Source organism: Setaria italica, chromosome V (genome assembly GCF_000263155.2).
Source record: "Setaria italica strain Yugu1 chromosome V, Setaria_italica_v2.0, whole genome shotgun sequence".
NCBI classification, from domain to species: Eukaryota; Viridiplantae; Streptophyta; class Magnoliopsida; order Poales; family Poaceae; genus Setaria; species Setaria italica.
Genome location: NC_028454.1, coordinates 8,460,333 through 8,478,330, shown reverse-complemented (window position 1 = coordinate 8,478,330; position 17,998 = coordinate 8,460,333). Strand labels below are relative to the sequence as shown.

The 17,998-nt window shown below is 45.5% G+C and overlaps 4 protein-coding genes and 1 non-coding gene across 6 annotated transcripts; all 5 read left to right on the top strand.

Moving 5' to 3' along the window:
* The first annotated feature begins 29 nt into the window (after positions 1 to 29).
* Positions 30 to 1,682, top strand: LOC101784888 (ubiquitin recognition factor in ER-associated degradation protein 1). Its single transcript, XM_004971594.1, has 3 exons — positions 30 to 137; positions 614 to 722; positions 820 to 1,682. Exons 1-3 carry the CDS (start codon positions 30 to 32, stop codon positions 1,680 to 1,682), a joined length of 1,080 nt encoding a protein of 359 aa, XP_004971651.1.
* A 986-nt stretch (positions 1,683 to 2,668) lies between these two features.
* LOC101769767 (actin-related protein 5) lies at positions 2,669 to 8,784 on the top strand. Of its 2 annotated transcripts, XM_004968125.2 has the most exons (12): positions 2,669 to 2,880; positions 2,974 to 3,044; positions 3,738 to 3,862; positions 4,347 to 4,388; positions 4,982 to 5,084; positions 5,203 to 5,312; positions 5,966 to 6,075; positions 6,157 to 6,247; positions 6,477 to 6,908; positions 7,063 to 7,181; positions 7,714 to 8,050; positions 8,159 to 8,784. In XM_004968125.2, exons 1-12 carry the CDS (start codon positions 2,780 to 2,782, stop codon positions 8,654 to 8,656), a joined length of 2,139 nt encoding a protein of 712 aa, XP_004968182.1. In that variant the 5' UTR covers positions 2,669 to 2,779; the 3' UTR covers positions 8,657 to 8,784. The 2 variants fall into 2 exon arrangements, with proteins under 2 accessions (XP_004968182.1, XP_012701970.1); XM_012846516.3 differs by lacking the exons at positions 2,669 to 2,880; positions 2,974 to 3,044; positions 3,738 to 3,862; positions 4,347 to 4,388 and adding an exon at positions 4,440 to 4,612.
* A 3,055-nt stretch (positions 8,785 to 11,839) lies between these two features.
* On the top strand, positions 11,840 to 12,778 carry LOC105914374. Its single transcript, XM_012845928.1, has 2 exons — positions 11,840 to 12,145; positions 12,239 to 12,778. Exons 1-2 carry the CDS (start codon positions 11,840 to 11,842, stop codon positions 12,776 to 12,778), a joined length of 846 nt encoding a protein of 281 aa, XP_012701382.1.
* Positions 12,779 to 13,842: 1,064 nt separating this feature from the next.
* On the top strand, positions 13,843 to 17,772 carry LOC101784485. The gene is made up of 5 exons (XM_022826624.1): positions 13,843 to 13,897; positions 13,981 to 14,050; positions 16,139 to 16,221; positions 16,461 to 16,769; positions 16,937 to 17,772. Exons 1-5 carry the CDS (start codon positions 13,843 to 13,845, stop codon positions 17,611 to 17,613), a joined length of 1,194 nt encoding a protein of 397 aa, XP_022682359.1. The 3' UTR covers positions 17,614 to 17,772.
* On the top strand, positions 15,368 to 15,448 carry TRNAL-CAG. Its single transcript has one exon. It is a non-coding gene; the product is annotated as a tRNA-Leu (tRNA).
* Positions 17,773 to 17,998: the final 226 nt, after the last annotated feature.

Sequence of the window (17,998 nt, the reverse complement as noted above, 5' to 3'; positions counted from 1 at the left end):
GCGCGTTTTTTCTGTGCGGTTTCACCGACATGTGGGCCCGGCTCGGTGTCGTGTGCGAGTCGGTTGTGGAGCGGGATCCGCCGCCGATACTGCTCTGCCACTGCATCGGGAGCACCCCCATAAATATGAGCCTTCACGTAGGCTTGTGATTCTGATTGGATTTTGTTCTTCCATGCCCGTGCGAAGTTCGTAAGAGAGGATTTGATCCGGAGGAACGAGCTCACGCCGATTTCCTGATGGTACGTATGCTCGCTTCAGAACTGCTCTCTCAAATTCCTTTTGGTTCCTGAGTTTTTCAGCAGAGTTTGATCGATCTGTGTTACTTCTTGGTTGATCTGATTCTCTGCTTGTTTCGGGAATTTTCCCAGATCGAAAGCAGAGAAATAAGCAGTTCATTGCAAAATTTTAATACGTTTCAGTCTCTCTCTTGGCATGGTTCGAGTTCTTAGTGATCATGGGATGGTTCTTAGTTCTTAGAGAAATAAGTAGTTCTAGCAAAAAAAAATTAATACGTTTCCATCTCTCTTGGCATGGTTTGAGTTCCTATTATGTTCCTGATGATTTGCGCAAGATCATCGGATGGTTCAACTAACCGTGTGATCTTGACGCGCAGGATTTCCAGGAGTACCTCAACCTGCAGCGGCGAACGTTCGTGCAGTACTACCGCTGCCTGTCGACCTCTCTCCTGAACAAGGAGAATCTCGACGAGGACAGCAACTTTCGTAAGCCTTCGATCGCTTTGCAATCTGTTTCTTCTTCCAATTTCTTTCCTGCAGAACGTCGGGACGTGTTCTAACATGTTGCATCGCGATTGTGCAGTGATCATGCCGCCATCTGCCCTCGATCGCCTCACCGGCCTCAACATCGAGTTCCCGATGCTGTTCCAGATCAAGAACCCCAGCACGGAGCTCGCCACGCACTGCGGCGTGCTCGAGTTCATCGCCGACGAAGGGTTCATCCACATGCCGAGCAGGCTGATGGCGCACCTGGGGATCCAGGAGAACGAGGTCGTGCTGGTGAGGAACACGAGGCTGCCGACGGCCACCTTCGTCAAGCTGCGTCCGCACACCACGGACTTCCTCGGCGTCTCCCACCACAAGGAGCTGCTCGAGTACAACATCCGCAATAAGTTCCAGTGCCTCACCGCCGGCGAGACGATCGCGGTGGCGGAGGGGGACCGGCGGTTCTACCTCGACCTGCTGGAGACGCGGCCGGCCGACGCGGTCTGCACCCTCAACACCGACTGCGAGGTGGACTTCGCGCCGCCGCTCGACTACGTGGAGCCCCCGCGCGCACCGGCGCCGGCGCCCGTCGCCAGCAGCCAGGGCAGCGGCGAGCCGCCCCAGTTCACCGGCGCCGCGGCGCGGATGGACGGCAAGCCGGTGGAGCAACCGCCGCCCGCGCCGGTGCCCGCGGGCGGCAGGCATGGTGACCAACCGCGGCAGCCGGCCCAGTTCACCGGCGTCGCGATGCGCATGGACGGCAAGCCGGTGGAGCTGCCACCGCCGCCTACGCCGTCTCCGGCGGCAGCGAGCGCCGGTGCTCTGGGTGCGCCGAAGAGGAAGATTCGATTTGACGCGCCGGCGGCTGGCAGCGGGGTGAGCAAGGGCAAGGAGGGCGCCGGCGCCGGCAAGGAACAGGAGAAGCGGTTTTCGGGGACTCAATATTCCTTGAAGGACTGAAATTGCTATGGTGTTTTGTAATTTTCGCGGGCATTTAGAATAGAGGAGTGGATTTGATTCAAATTTGCTCGTGCAGACTCTGGTCAGGTGCATTGGAATTGTACTTTTATCTTGTCTTAGCACTCTTTTGTCGAAGCTATGTACAAGGCAAATACGAATGAAATCAGATGACTCTATTTCTCGTATAAAAACAACTTTTCAAATTGTGATATGTTTTTGTACGCATCTGAGGCAAGTTTTGATGATATAGTAAGGTCTGACAGACTAACACGCTCTCGTTCGTTCCAACCTAGCCCGCTCTCAGTTCCATCCTAATCCAAAATTCCATAAGAAAATATGTGAAATTGTGCTTTGTAAATTTGTAGCATACGTATGACTACAACATACTTACCTTTGGTCACAAACAAACAAGTGACATTTTTTACACTAACACCTCTCTAAAACAGGACTTTAACCACTGAAGTTTCTGTCAAAAAATATTTATAAAAAGTAGGAAGTTATACTTTTATCGAACTAAATTTAAAGAAGAGACAAATCCACTTGTATCCTTTCCAAAGCCAACTCACGAAGGGCGTGCTCGGTTGACGGGCGAGCCTCGCCTTGCCCGCCGCGGAGAGCCGTCGCCGAGGTAGCATGTTCGGCTGTGATTTTTTTTCTGCTGATTCAATAGTATTCTGTGAGAGAATAAGTTGCAGTATGGCTGATAAGTTGGCTGAAATAGCCAGCCGAACACACTAGCATACCGAGCAAGCCTTATTCGTGATTGCTTCCCAAAACGACCCTTATTCAGTTTTTTGTGAGTTGTGATTGCTTCTCAAATTCAAATTAACCCCTCAATGCAGCATTGGAGAAGGCAAATACGGTATAATTATCGTGTATGTACATCCCCTAATGTTTGGCATACGAATTACGTGAAAAGACAGGGGGTTGTACGCTAATATTTCCCTCTCCCTCTATGAATTGCCGAGTAGAGTCGAGCTCGCGAATCTCAAGCGGAGAGCTGAGGAGGAGGACGCAGCGAAAGGACAAGGCTCCCAAAAGCCCCAAACCCCTCTCCTCCCCCGACTCCGGCGAGTCCTGGCCCCTCCGGCGGCGAGATGTCGTCGGTGACCCGCCCGCGGCGGGAGGCGGACTTCGCCCGCTTCCCGTCGTCCACCCCCATCGTCATCGACAACGGCGCCTCCACCTTCCGTATCGGGTACGAGGCCCCCGCCGCGCCGGGGACTCCCCCAAACCCTAACCCTAGCAAGCCCCCGAGGATTTCTGTAACTCTGTGGTCGCTTCCGTGCAGGTGGGCGGGCGAGACGGAGCCGCGCGCCACGTTCCGCAACGTCGTGCAGAGGCCGCGCCACCGCAGCACGGGTACGCCGCATTGCGCCTCTTATCATGCTAATTTGTTGGTTTGGTGGCTGATTGCTGTGTGAAGGTGTCGATTCTGCGTTCTCGTATTTGCTCCATACTGTTCGGTTTCAGAAATTGAGCGTGCCGTTTCACGCTGGTGATCGAATTCTACTTTCTTCCTAGTTGTTTCGAACAGTCGTTATTGTTGTGGGGATTGAAGAGCTTTCGCTCTTTTGTTTGCTTCTACAACTTGTTCGGCAGCACATTGATCCTTTGGGACGGTTACAGAGTTTGATTCTGACACCACTCAAGCTGATTCCATCTAGTTTGCTGCTTAGGTGCTGTCGGCCCCCTTCCCATTTGTCTACAGAAACTAATTCTGTTGTAGTGTATGGGAATTGGATACGACTTCGAGATTTAGTTGACTGTGTAGACTCATGATATTTGTTCTTTATAATCTCATTTTATTTTACTAATGGTCCATTTTTTGTACAAGTACTGCAAGTAATTCTGAAGACATTTAAAAGCCCAGATACTTCTATAGTTAGATTTTTATTTGTCAAGTACTTTGTAGTGTTTTGGATGAATCTGTGAAAGGAACAGAAAAGAAAATTACTTATTTGAATCTCTCATCCTGTTTCAATCAGCAGACTTGCAAGAGGATTCACTGAAGTTCATATTTCAACTCACTGTAATTTACTTTCCATGGTTCAGGTGAAACTGTCTCAATTGTTGGGGACACTGATCCAGCTCTAATGAAGTTCTTTGATTGCACAAGATCGGCAGTTCGCTCTCCATTTGATGATGATGTCGTCTATCAGTTTGAGTACATGGAATATGTTTGTTACTTCTCTAACATCATCCCCTTTTTCTCAAAGTTCTCAGAAGATACATAGATATTCATATTTAATTTTGAGATAGATAAACCAGTGATCAATCTGTTAGGTTAATATGTTATCCTTCTCTAGAATACATTAAAAAGCATCACATTTTTGATAAATTACTTTAGAAAATTTCTATTGGGGCAAAAGCATTGAAGTATTAGAAATACATGTTAAATGATAGTGTATATGCGGTGGTTGAAAGTTGACAGTGAACAAAACATTGACAAAGCTAAATTGCCCTTTTAAACTTATTGATATTGAGTATTCCCTTCATTATTTAGCCAAGTGATTATCTCTGTCATAATTCATATGTTCCGCATAATTTCACTAGATTCCTATTGCTCAAATACGCAAAGGACAGCATGCTACATATTTATTTTCTGGATCATGATGTTTACACTAGGCCATATTCTGATACAGGATTAAATTTGTGCTGCAGATTCTCGACTATGGCTTTGATCGATTAGGTGCCAATTCAGAGGTAAATTTGCATTGTGTCTTGGCTTCTCTTCAAAATATTTTCTATTTCCTTTAGTGTTGGCATTGACCTATTGCTCTCTTCTCTTTTTTTTTCATTTTTGTTTTACATTGCATGAGACACAAGAAAACTGCCTTCAGCTAGCTCTTGTTGAACTACAGAGGATCATGGCTTGTTTATGTATGATGGAATAAACCATGAGCACAGTGTGTAATTTGATGATAGAGGTACATAGTTTTTGCTATGCACCTAGATATACGATATGTCTAGATACATAGTAAAAACCATGTATCTAGAAAAGCCAAAACGATCTAAAATTTGAAACAGAGGAAGTAACAAATATAGCCCATGAAGAGTTGGCTTCCTGAATCAGCACTTTCATGTTCTCATAGTGTAACTACTGTACACTGCTTCAGTTATGTAACTCCTTATCGGACATGCACCTATTAAGTTTGAATGGTTAGGATGCTTGCAGTTCCTGCCATATAATATCTGTCTGTATATATCCTTTGAACCTCAGAAATTTGTGCCATTTTCCTTCAACTTAATTATTATTCAGTTGAGCATGATTGAAAGCTAACAATGATGCTCAACAGGTGGGACATCCAATTCTTATGACAGAATGTGAATGCAATCCGTCCTTTTCTCGGGCCCGAATGGCAGAACTACTTTTCGAGACATATGGTGTGCCATCCATTGGTAATATTTTCTATGATCTTGATGCGTGTTGTTAAGAACTGTATCTAGTTGTATGTTACTAGTTACCTTGCCATAAGGCTGGCAATGCTCATGTTGTTTCTTCCTTTCTGAGTTGTAGCATTTGGCATCGACAATGCGTTTAGTTACAAGTACAACCAGAAACTTGGGAACTGTAACGAAGATGGGTTGGCTATTTCATGTGAACACGGAACGTGCCATGTTGTTCCAGTAAGTTCTTGTCCAAGATACACCTTTCTCCAATGGTCACCATATATAAATCTTTTTGGCATGTTTGCCTGATTTTGTCTTATGTCCAGGAAAATAGTACGGTGCATATGTGTAGGAGGAAATAGCACTGAATGCATTACAATACTTGCAGCTCAGGTTGAATAATATTTAACCATTTGAGCTGTATATATTGATAAATGATAAATGTGTTGTAAAAGATGATAAACTACCACTGCTAAGAGCAATTTGCTCATGGAGCTAAAGAATATGATGCATTTTTGTTGATGTCCAAAGACGCTCTCATTTTCCTTTAACAAAAATGTTGAAGGAAAATTGTCCACTGATACTCCTTGCCCAACGAATTTGGTCAAGCTTAATCTACTGTATACTTCCAGGAAGCTTTGGGCAAAAATATTATTGCAGTACTCTACTGGGTCATATGGCATGTTAGATCCATCCTTGGGTTTATTAATCACAAAATGTATTTTGCTCCTTGATCATGATCCCTGGAGTAGTCAATAACAAAAAGAAAAATCTACTATATTCATTAAAGTATTTCTGTGAAATAACAGCACCCCAAAAATTGCATTTTCCATATTTCAAATTCAGTTGCTTCTATTTGAACTAAAAACCTTCCTGGATCTGTTTTTCAGTTTTTGAAAGGCCAGCCTGTATTGGGGGCATGCTCCAGAACTAATGTTGGTGGATTTCACATTACTGATTTTCTGAGGCAGCTTCTCTCTCTAAAATATCCTTATCACACGTAGGTGATACTATATTTCAGAACTACTTCATGGTATTCATTTTCCCCTACCATGTAATAGTACCATTTTACATTGAATAGGGCAAATTTTACATGGGAGAAGGCTGAAGAGCTGAAGAAGGAACATTGTTATGTAGCTTTCGATTATATGTCAGAGTTGCAGATATTTAAGGTAAGAAACTCATATATATTTTAATGTTCTCATATAAAGCTTGGAACTATCCAATTCCTGTTTCAAATGCATTTGTGTAGGATGCATAGGTCTTTTCTATATGATTCATTGTGCTTGTACATCTAGTTTGTGATTATGATTTTTTTTTCCGACCAGAAGTATATTAGTTGCATGTTTTCTAGTTTTTTTAACACTATTAACACCATGGGTTGATCACTTCACTTTGCAGAACAACAAGGAAGAAGCTGAAGAGAAAACGAGGTATTGGCAGCTACCATGGGTTCCCCCACCAAAGGAAGAACCACCATCCGAGGAAGAACTTGCAAGGAAAGCAGCTTTGAAGGAAAAGGCTGGTCAACGTTTGCGAGAATATGCTGCTAACAAGAGATATCAGAAGATAGTGGAACTTGAAAAGACACTTTCTGATTTGGAAGAATTAATGGAGCAACTTGATGAAGCTGAGGAATCAGATGCAACAGCTATTCTAAGTAAATCTAAATATCTTTCCCAGCAGGACGTCAAATCTGCTATTTTAAAAACAACACAGGCCCTAAGGAAAGCAAAAGGGGAGTCCAATGGCAATGAGGAGAAAGCAGATGCCCCAGCGGCTGATAAGTATCCACTTGTGTCTGTTCCAGATGAGGAATTGACACCAGAGCAGGTGTGCGTTTGTTCAGTTATTATTAACAGAATTTTGTTCATGTGCTTCTGGGGGATGTGGATGTTGTGTGCATACTTCATATGTGTATTTTTGTAAGTTAGATACCCCACAACCACTGACCTTTGTTACATTCCACATTTGTGTATTTTACCAGTTAAAAGAAAAGAAGAAACAGATATTACTTAAAACCACAACGGAGGGTAAATTGCGTGCCAAGCAGAGACGCGCTGAAGAGGAGGCATTGCGGGAGAAGCAAGAAGAGCAGAGGCGTGCGTAAGTTGTGATTTCACCAGTCTAAAATTTATCTTTCCTATGCCTTTTTGCATCCAGTGATGAAATCCTCCTATATGAAATTGGCGCTCTCATTGATTTCCAATACAGTTATTCCAAAGCTACCATCAGAGGCTTCTTTGTTCTTCAGATATTACCTCTTGCGCCCCAGTGTCCAAATATAGGACAGAACTAGATTCTGTGTTTTGCCATATTGACCCTTTAGAAGCTGCATTAGCCAGCATGTTTTCAATCCTGCGTAAGGTAAGGTCCTGTGTTTTTAAGAGCAAAGGACCCAGTCCTGTTGCTTGTTTGCTGCATTAAACAGGAAGACAAAATGTGGCAGCGCGCTATGCGTCATCTTAAATATTGCGTGTCTAGAATTCAGTATGGATTGTCTACCTCCTGTTATAGATATCAAGAACACGAGATAGGATCTACATTCTGGTTACTGCGGATAAATTATCTCAAATTTGTTCTAAATATTTGCCAGACATTCTATGGTGCTCTTGTAATTTGTCATTCAACTATTCAGGGAGAACCCAGAGTTATATCTTGAAGAGCTTCGTACCCGATATTCAGAACTTTCTGAGAAATTTGAGCAGAGAAAGCGACAGAAAGTTAATGGTGGCCAGACAAATGGGAACCATGGTTCATCTGGTGGTGTAGGACGTGGAGAACGGCTAAATGCAGCTCAGAAAGAAAGGATGCGGCTGCTCGCTTCTGCTGCATTTGATCGGGGCAAAGGTGAGGACACTTTTGGAATGAGAGATGAAGATTGGTTAGTGTACAATAAGATGAGCAAAGACAATGATGACGATGGGAATGATGATGATGAATCGGAACTTGTTCGGATTGCATCAAAGCTCCAGGTAAAATCTCAGTTTAAAGCTTTCCTTCTGGTGGTGACCATGTTATACTATCTTAGTTTGCTTTCCAAAACCAACAGGTCAGAAGTCATTTGATGTTTCCTTGTACAGGAGATCGACCCTACATTTGTCTCCAAATCCGAAGCTGTTCAACTTACTCCGGAGCCTCCCAAAGTCCGACCTCTCACCGCAGAGGATTACAGAATTGCCATTGGCATCGAGCGGTTTCGCTGCCCCGAAGTGCTTTTCCAGCCTGGTATGATAGGCATCGACCAGGCCGGCATCGATGAGATGGTCAGTATCTCGCTCAGGAGACTAATGGAGGACGAGTCTGTCAAGCAGCGCCTCTGCCAGTCCATTCTCGTCACTGGCGGGAGCTCCCTGTTCCCCGGCATGATCCCGCGCCTGGAGTCCGGGATCCGGCAGTATCGGCCGTACCTCTCTCCGCTAAAGATTGTCAGAGCAGCTGATCCCATTCTAGACGCGTGGAGGGGCGCTGCTGCCTTTGCGGCATCCAGCAAGTTTGGGAAACAAACTTTCAGCCTAGCAGATTACAGAGAGCATGGCGAGAACCTGTTTCATCGATACAACATTGTTTACTCTCTGTAACTCCTCTTACAGCAAATGGCATGTAGTTAGCGAGCAAACAACCTCAGTCAGGCTATTTATTTGACAACTGATACGGATTGATCTAGCAACAAATTTTTCTTGAAAATGCAATTAATGTCCTTAAGTTATGCCGCGTTTTACGTTAACGGTTGGAATTGGAGGGTGCAGGTATTTTTGTTTTTGACATGGTGAAGGAAATTCAGAATATGTATGTGATGCCCGTCTCGAATGGCATTCAGCTAACCTGCCATCGGAGAGATGAGCCTTGCAGTCTTTGGGCTCCACGCGTCAGTTCCAACCACAGGTCATCTTTAAGCGACGAAACCTGCGGATAGGAGATTGGGCCACGTCGCCATTATTTCTCGACCATCAGATCGTGATCAGACCGTTCACGCAGGCACAACGCACCAGAGCTGGTGTTTCATGGTTCCATCTGCACCTCCCTCTTTCGTCTCGTAGAGTCGTAGGTCGCTGCCCGACGCTCTCGAAGGAGCCGGCGGCCTGCGCGTGTTTGCACCGACGCCACGCATAAAGCGCTACATACGCAGCTCCCCCGACACCCATGTGGGACCTCTCGTGCCGCAGAGCGCGCCGGCCAGCGCCCCTGCAATCGAAGATGCACAGCGCAGGTGTTCCTTGCTGAATAGTTAGTGTTTTCAGGAGAGTTTACACAACTAGTAGATTGATATAGGGGTGTTTGGGAGGCAAGGGTTAAACTTTAGCTCCTGTCACATCGAATGTTTGATACTAATTAGGAGTATTAAACATAGGCTAATTACAAAATTAATTGCACAACCTTTGCTAAATTGCGAGTCAAATCTATTAAGCTTAATTAGTTCATGATTTGATAATGTGGTGCTACAGTAACCATTCGCTAATGATGGATTAATTAGGCTTAATAGATTCGTCTCGCGATTTAGCCTAGGGGTTCTGCTATTAGTTTTGTAATTAGCTCATAATTAGTTCTTCTAATTAGCATCCAAACATCCAATGTGACAGGGCTAAAGTTTAGCCCCTCCCTTCCAAACAAGACGTAGTAGAGCAGTAGGCAGCCAGCGAAGGCATGCAAGGACGGTGGGGCGGCTTCAATGCTCTTTCAATCGTTTGCTCCCCTGACCCCACCAACTACATAGAAAGGTTGGTCGTGTTCATACAGCCCGTTCGGCAGGCTGCGGCTTCTCTTTTCTGGCTGGGCTTTTCAGCGGAAGCCGTTCGGATGGCTTCGGCTTCTAGGCTTCCGCGGAAGCCGTTTGAAGGAGGGTAACGACGCACCGACGCACCGACGCGCCTCCAGTGCCTCCCTCTCGCCCCCTCCGTCGCTTGCTCCCCTCCGTCCCTCGCTCCGGATCTGCCGCCGCCGCTCCCCCGCTCCGTCCCCTCCGCCCGGTCTGCGCCGCCGGCGGGCCCTCGGCTCGGCCGCTCCGTCGCGCTCGCCCGCGCGACGCCGCCGTCCGTCCTGCTTCTCGTCGCCCCCTCCGTTCGGCACGGCCCGTCCGGATCCGCCGCCGGCGCAGCTTCCGCTCCGCCACTCCCTCGCTGCCGCGCGCTCCCCGCCGCCGGTGAGGCGTGGAGTGTCCCTCTCCCTCCCTCCAATCCGGCTGGGCGACGGCGCCGTTCCTCCCGCTGGACGCCCCCTCCGTCCCTCGGTCCGGATCCGCCGCCGCCCGTCCCTCCGGATCCGCCACCGCAGCTCCGAGCCGGCGCACGCGCTGCCGCCGCCGGTGGGCCGTCGGGTGGAAGGACCGCCTCCCGCGCCGTCGCCCCCTGCATCCCCTTCGCTCACAGGTATGGATGCTACCCCATCCGTATGCCGCTAGTGAATAAATGAAAGCTTTCACCTCACATTTCTGGATGTGATTCCTGTTAGGCATGAAACCTGTTAGACATTTCAATAGATATAAGATCTGGTCAAGTACATACCTTAATGCTTATTGTTGCCCATTGTGATAAAAGGAAGGCCTCAAACTAGGATTGAGGTTATTTCATGGGTTATTCCTTACAGCAAGCGTATCTGAAACTGAAATATCAGGTTATAGCTTGATTGGTTGATTTAATTTCTCCCCTGGTTTTGGAGGCATACTTTCTTCTCCCTGTTTCCCTGTTACATACTAGACTACTTCATAGTTAGCTGACATAAGTAGCAATGGAAAGTTTAAGCGAACGTGGGTGGAATTATGCATTTTCTCATGATATTTGGACCTTTATTTCCTTTTCATGTATGCAAGTATTGTTTTAGATATACTGTGAGAAGTTTGCTGAAATTGTACAAAATATAAGTATAAATGCAGTATGAATTGACAATGTCTTAGAGACTTAGTTGGAGTAGACATTAGCCCTTTGACTGCACCAGGATTGTCAGCTAAACTAAAAAGGTCCTGATAACATGCACTTCCTGATTTTTACTTGGATCTTAGAGCCAAGTCTCGTGAATGTTTGTAAGCTGACTATCATTCTATCATCTGAAGACTGCATATTTCCTGATCTGTAGATTAATCAAGAATATAGAATGTCAAGTGCAATTGTGAGATCTTGCATTTTTTTTCTGAAGACGCAGGAGAAAGAGACCTTCCATTTGGAGCTTTCAGTTCTAAAGCTGCACCAGTGCTTATCTTTTTAAGATGCATCTTCATGGAAGAGCTAGTGAATTTAGGTTCCATCAATGTTTGGCTCCACATATTGAAGTTGTGTATTAGTTTATTTTTTGTGCCTTCAAAGGTTAAAACTTGCAGCGCCATTTATTCAATGTAGATGAAAGATAACAACTGTAAGGGGCAAGTCAGATGGATTCTTTAGAATTAACACCTTAGCAGAAACTTGGTATTCCAAATTCGAATCCAGTTCCCATGTTGGTCGAGGTTTCTTTATCTTGTGGATTCTTTTCACCTCAGATATGTGTAATCTGACCTTGTGATTTCTTTTTGTCACCTTTCAGACTTCAGGAGGAAGGGTGCAAGGAACACAACACTGAGGCAGATTCAAGGGTGCCCACACTAGCATCGTCATCGACTGGTTCCTGCTCTCCCCCCCCCCCCCCCCGTGTGCCCGTAAAATTTCCGCCACAAACGCCCCAAAGCACCTGCTAAGGCAAGTAACAATTTCTTTATTTTACATTGCTTAGTTGTGTACGTAGGTCGTAGTTGTCCATAGATCGGTGCCATATAATTGCAGCTCCTGTGTCCTCATATGAATAATCGTACCAGTTGGGATGAGCCCACGACAAAAATTTTGCTGGACTTGTGCATTGAACAGAAGAACCAGCTCAACTGGAGCGATAGATGCCTCACTAAGTTGGGATGGAGGAATGTGCACTCCAGGTTCAGGGCAGAAACTGGATTGCAATTGGGAACGAAGCAGCTGCAGAACAAGCTCAGCAACTTGAGGAGGCAATTCTTCGGCTGGCGGGCATTGGAAACCTCATCTGGTTTAGGGCGCGACATACAAACTGGTGGTGTGTCTGCTGATGCCACGTATTGGGAGCAGGACCAACAGGTACGGACTTTGCGACGGCCCTAAGTTACTGATCGTCTCACTTGTACTGTTTTGTTTGCGATGCTGATATTTTACTTTGATGGGACATTGCAGGACACCCAGGCGAGGTCCCAGCCGCATTCTGTGAAGCCTCCACCTTTCCTCAACGAGTTGTTTAAGTTGTATGGCCACGAACCCCAAGACAGGGGCACCTTGCTGACGGCCGGAGGTATTCGTGAGGACACACCTAGCATGGGGACTGAGGGCAATTTCATGGACTTGGAGCAGGACCCCGCCCCTGCTAGTAGTGCTCGTGTCAGTGCTCGTGCCATGTCAAAAAGGCCTGTCCGAGAGTTCTCTGTGGACAGTCCTACCAAAAAAAGAAGTGACAACTTGGAGCAGTACATTAGGGAACTATCTGAGAGTGTGGCGAAGCGGAGCCTGCTACGTGCGCCGAGTATCCATGACCAAATCTCGCGTTGTATTGAGATCCTAAAAGAAGATGGTATAGAGCAGGGGTCGGATCTTCACAACCAGGCTATGTTTTCATTTGGGCAGAGCGCGGAGTGTCGGTCCACGTTCATGGGGTTAGACACAAAAGATGCCCGATTGAGTTGGATCAATTTCTACTGGAACATGATGCACAAGAAGTGATGGTGCCCTGCTTATTTGTTAGCTTAGTTGCACTTGTGTTGTGTTGAACATTATTGTTAGCTTCTGTAACTAGTAGTGATCGTTGACCCTTTCTATGTGCGCCGAGTTGAACATTTTTAAGTTAATGATCGTTGAACCTTTCTCTGGTATGTTAGTGGTTGTTTCTGTTCAGGTGTATCTGACTGTTGACCATTTCTATTAGTTAGTTGTATCTGTTCAGTTGTACGTATAAGTTTTGTTGCTAAGTTACTTTGAAGTTAAATTACGTTCAATTTTTTTGCAAACTAGTTGTACCTCCTCTCAGTATACAAAACGTTGTTCACCTTGTCTTATAAGCTGTGTTTTCATTTTCGACAGGTTCTTGAAGTATGAGTGGTGCAGAGGAACACAACAGTGACACCGGCAGCGAAAGCAGCTTTGTGTTCGATATGAAATGTTTAGGAGGATCTGCAGCCGCATATGCGGAGCTTCGCAGCATTCATCGTGCTAGACGGAACCCACCAGTTGAGCTGCCAGTTGAGCTGCCACGCCTGACGGGTCGGCAATGGGTGGAGCTGAACCTCCGGGATAGGAGGCGGTGCTTCGATAATTTTCGTATGTATCCCGACACGTTCCTTCAGTTGCATGACATGTTGGTTAGCAATCATGGGTTGAAAACGTCGCAAGGGGTAGAATCTGTTGAGGCGTTAGCTATGTTTGTGTGGGCATGTGCGACACAACAGGCTTGCCGTCAGATTAGAGAAAGGTTTGACCGGAGTTTGGACACAGTTAGTAGGAAGATGGCGCATGTGGCGAATGTAATGTATTCGTTTGCCCAGCAAGTCATCGCTCCAAAGGATAAAGCGTACTCTACGGTCAATCACAAGCTGACCCAATATGCACCGTTCTTTGATGGGTGCATAGGTGCTCTAGACGGTACGCACATTCCAGTAATTGTCGGGCGTGAGTCCCGTGTGGATTTCCTAAACAGAAAAGGATCGACGAGCTTCAACGTGTTAGCCATATGCGATATGGACATGCGATTCACGTACATAGGAGCTGGGATGGCAGGCTCGTGTCACGACATGGCGGTTTTGCGTGACTGTATGTCGGCAACGACGTACCCACATCCACCTGCAGGTATGTGACTTCTAAGAATGGCACATGTAGCTGGACTTGGAAAATGTGGTGCACTAATGTTGATTTTTTGTGATTACCTGCAGGCCGCTATTATTTGGTCGACTCGGGCTACGCCGTTCGCGAAGGGTATCTGGGGCCGTATAGAAATACGAGGTATCACCTGGAGGAGTTTAGCAGAAGGGCGGCGGACACATTGGAGGAGAAATTCAATTTTCACCATTCCAGTCTTCGCAATGTGGTGGAACGCGCATTTGGTGTCCTGAAATCGAGGTGGCACATTCTGCGGGAAGTTCCACTATATTCAAGAGAACGGCAAACCAAGATTGTTATTGCTTGTTTTGCACTGCATAATTATTTGCTGGACCTTGCCAATGACAGTTCTGCAGGATCGTCCAGGGCGCGAGAACCGGACTATGCGGTGTCCGAATGGGTGGCAGCTAATGCTACACCTGATATGGGTAGTGTCCGAGATTGGATTGCGGCGGGAATCTCGTTGATGTAGACGCGGGATGTATGTTGTGTACGTTCATGTTGTAATTTGTATGTACGAAATTGTAATATGTTGTGTGTAGGTTCGTACCCTCGACTGTGTTTGTTATGTTTGCCGGCCACCATTTACATGGTGTAGTTGCATTTACCGCTACAAATTTTATTTTCGAACGTAGCAGCGCATCCGTAGGGAAACCACTTTGGAAATTGCTAAGGATAAGCTGTCACCGCTCCCTCGCTCCTATCGGTACAGGAACAATTTATTTTATGTTTTTTTAACAACCTTATATTTTTTAAGTATCAACAATTCTCTTATGATTTGTAGTCCCACACCTTGTAATTGTTTCATTTTGTAAAAAAGAGTACGCAAATTAGACTTGATTAATTGGTTTCCTGCATAAATTTCATTTGTAACCGGACTAAGTTTAACCTTGGAAGTCATGTGGGCCAAACAGCCCGTTACCAGGCACACCCGGCGGGCCAAACGGCCGTTAACAGGCTTAGCGGCGGCAGCAGCAGCAGCTGCAGCGCTGCAGTAGCGGCAGCGGCAGCGGCAGCGGCAGCCAGCAGCCGCAGCCGCTATAAGCGCTGCCGAACGCGGTCATAGTTGCCCGTGTCACATGTGTACTACGTTTTAAAAAAAAGTTACGGCTCTTTATATGCTCATCATCGATCTAATACTGGGTACGTCGCAAAAACATATTCGATTATATTCCACAAAATTCGTCCGATTAATCCTAGGAGTATAAGGTAGTATCATAGGAAGACATTGAGGTCGTGAATTTTTACCAATTAGGATACGGATGACCTCTAATATATTGGCCATTCAGCTTTGAGAATACGGATGCGTGCACTTATGGCAACCCCGAAACACAATTTTTTCGTCGTTTCAAACCAAAGTTAGCCGGCTCCAAGTGTTGTTGGCTGAACGGTTGCTGTATATATAATCTTATATTATTTAATAAGTGCCATGACACAAACGTCAAGATGGCCGAGTTGGTCTAAGGCGCCAGTTTCAGGTACTGGTCCGAAAGGGCATGGGTTCGAATCCCATTCTTGACAGTTAACACCATATTTTTTGTCCCTTGTGTTTTTGTACACATTTTTTGGGGTTCCAAGTCTGCCTATTTTTTGTGCTTTTTTTTTGCAACACGCTTCTTAATAAACGGTTTAATGCAAGAACAAAAAAAACGACCATAATTTGTTCCCCTTTTTTTTGTTTTTGAACAGTTTTTTTTTGCGCGCTGTAACTTTCAAGTAAGTCTATTTTTGATTTTATGCAACACGCTTATATTGCTTAACTCAAGAAAATCCAAAATCAGCCACGATTATTATTTGTATGGGAAATTGAGGGTGAGCAGCGGTATTATTTGCAGTCAGAGATGATCAGACCCTTATTACAAGGCTGTAGGATTTGAACTCTGGTAGGGAAAAAAACAAGGAAAAACATTGCGCATCTATCATGTCGAAGATATGGATCTCTTTCTATAAATCTCATCATCCCTACATTAGAGGGCCCTGAGGATGCGGCGCCAAAACCTCGCCTACCTCCGACCACCAAACACTCCCCAAGAATAGCGGGGCACAATGGAACAACACCCCCCAAAAATTCACCCTCGCAACATCTATAACTCAGAACGTTTCCTTCAAGTTTGCCAACTTTAGGATAGGCCGAGCAAATCCATTTCTTGCCTTGCACAGCTTAGCTCCTCCCAAGTTTTTTTTTTTTTTTGGATATGGTTGAATTGGTAGTTGTTCCTGCACAATCGTGAGCAACATCAGAAAGATGAAGCGTGGGATCAGCACCAAACGAGTAGACCACCTCGTCCAAAATGGTAAGAGATCTTTTCGGTTCTTTGTTACACCAGTTTCAATTTATCGTTGATAGTTTGACATTAAGAAATTCTTATCTTGGTCAACCTCTGCATTCTCTTGTCAAAGTACGTACGATGATGTTTCTGCACTTACCTGTTGAAACTTGCGAAGCAGAAGCTAATGGATCATGTCATTCATGTGTGACACCCATCATCCTAGGCTCTCTGGTAGCTTACTTGAGGCAACCATTCATTTGCAGGCCAACATCCAAGCGATGAATGGGAGGAGCAACAACGATATTGGTCTTCACCACGGGCGCCACCAGCGAGCCCGACAGAGTCGCCTCGGACCCCAGGTGGGAGCCAAAAGAAGGCGGTGCTGGGAAAGGTGAAGAGCAAGGCTAAGAAATGGATGCACATGCTGCATCACAAGAAGAAACCTGCACAGGAGGAGATGATGTGGACTCCCAGGGCTGGACCCAGCGCAGAAGACATCAAGGGCAAGGACGAACGACGAGATCCCGTGTACCGTGGAACCCCCAAGAAAGCGCACCATCAACCTTCTTCCTGTATGTCAGTCACAAACTCACATGTCACCAAAAAAGTTGTTAATTGAATTTATTGAAATGAATACCTATCTGTGTTTCTTTAGTTGAATTCAGTCCAAACATCAACTATAGTATGACTTCACTGCGATGGAGCATGCATGATAAATGCTTTCTTGCGTGCATCGCAGCGGGTGGTTCAGAGAGGGCGTCTGAGGTGTTCATGGAAGCATCACCAAGACAGAATTCACCGGTTCCGAGCCCCACTGCACACAAGGAGCAACCATACTTCAAGGTCAGCAGCAGATTTGAGTCAGAAATGAAGGAAGCCAATGAGATGCTGATGGAATCAAAGCAGCTCCGTGTCAACACAACCAAGCCGAAGACTGTAACATTCGCGCCAACCATAGCACGTGAGTTAGGGAATGAAAAGAGTGGCTGGAACGACAGGGAACTGTCTGAAGCAACAACCAAAGCATTCCGAGATGCATTTGCTACAGTCTATCAGGTGGTGCTCAAGATGATTGCTAAAATCCAAGGCACAATGGTAGCATATAACATTGATAGAAGGCACATGCTAGAGAAGTTAATATCAGTCAATAGATACCTGATGTTGAAGCTGGAACCTGGACAAGATGATAAATTACTTTCAGAAGTAATTACTGATTCTATCCTCAATCTGTTTGACACATGGAGCGAGAGTGTTGAGCAGCCTTTGGCACAAAGGGCGAAGGAAATCTCTTCTTGGTTTCTGCAGCAAGGAAGAGAAGAAACACCTCCTGTTCCACTGTCTACACATCCTTGTGCGTTCGAAGGTAAGATTATGTTCCAGAGTAATCCTATCAGCAAAACATTAGTATTAGATTAACAATAACTGTAAATTTAATGGAATATAGATGCAGAAGAATTTTATTCCTTAGAGAATGAACAACAGCTTGAAGTATGAGATCAAAGACATTGTAAAACAACATCAGCAGAGTTTTCCTTTACCTAACAATGTCAGGAAGCTGAAGGCAAAGACGAAGAGCATGCCCCAAGTTTACTTTGTTCATAGAACTATGTCAGAGTCAAAACATACATAGCTGCAAGTGAAACCAAAAGGAGGTCTCTGCAGCTTTGTACCAGAAACTTGAGTAGAGAAAAGAGAATACAATTGGCAATCTTGATGAAGTTTCAGTAAAGCTTGCATCATGATTGTATCAGAAATTGTATTCACGATGCATGTAATTAGGAACCACAATTTGCATAAGATA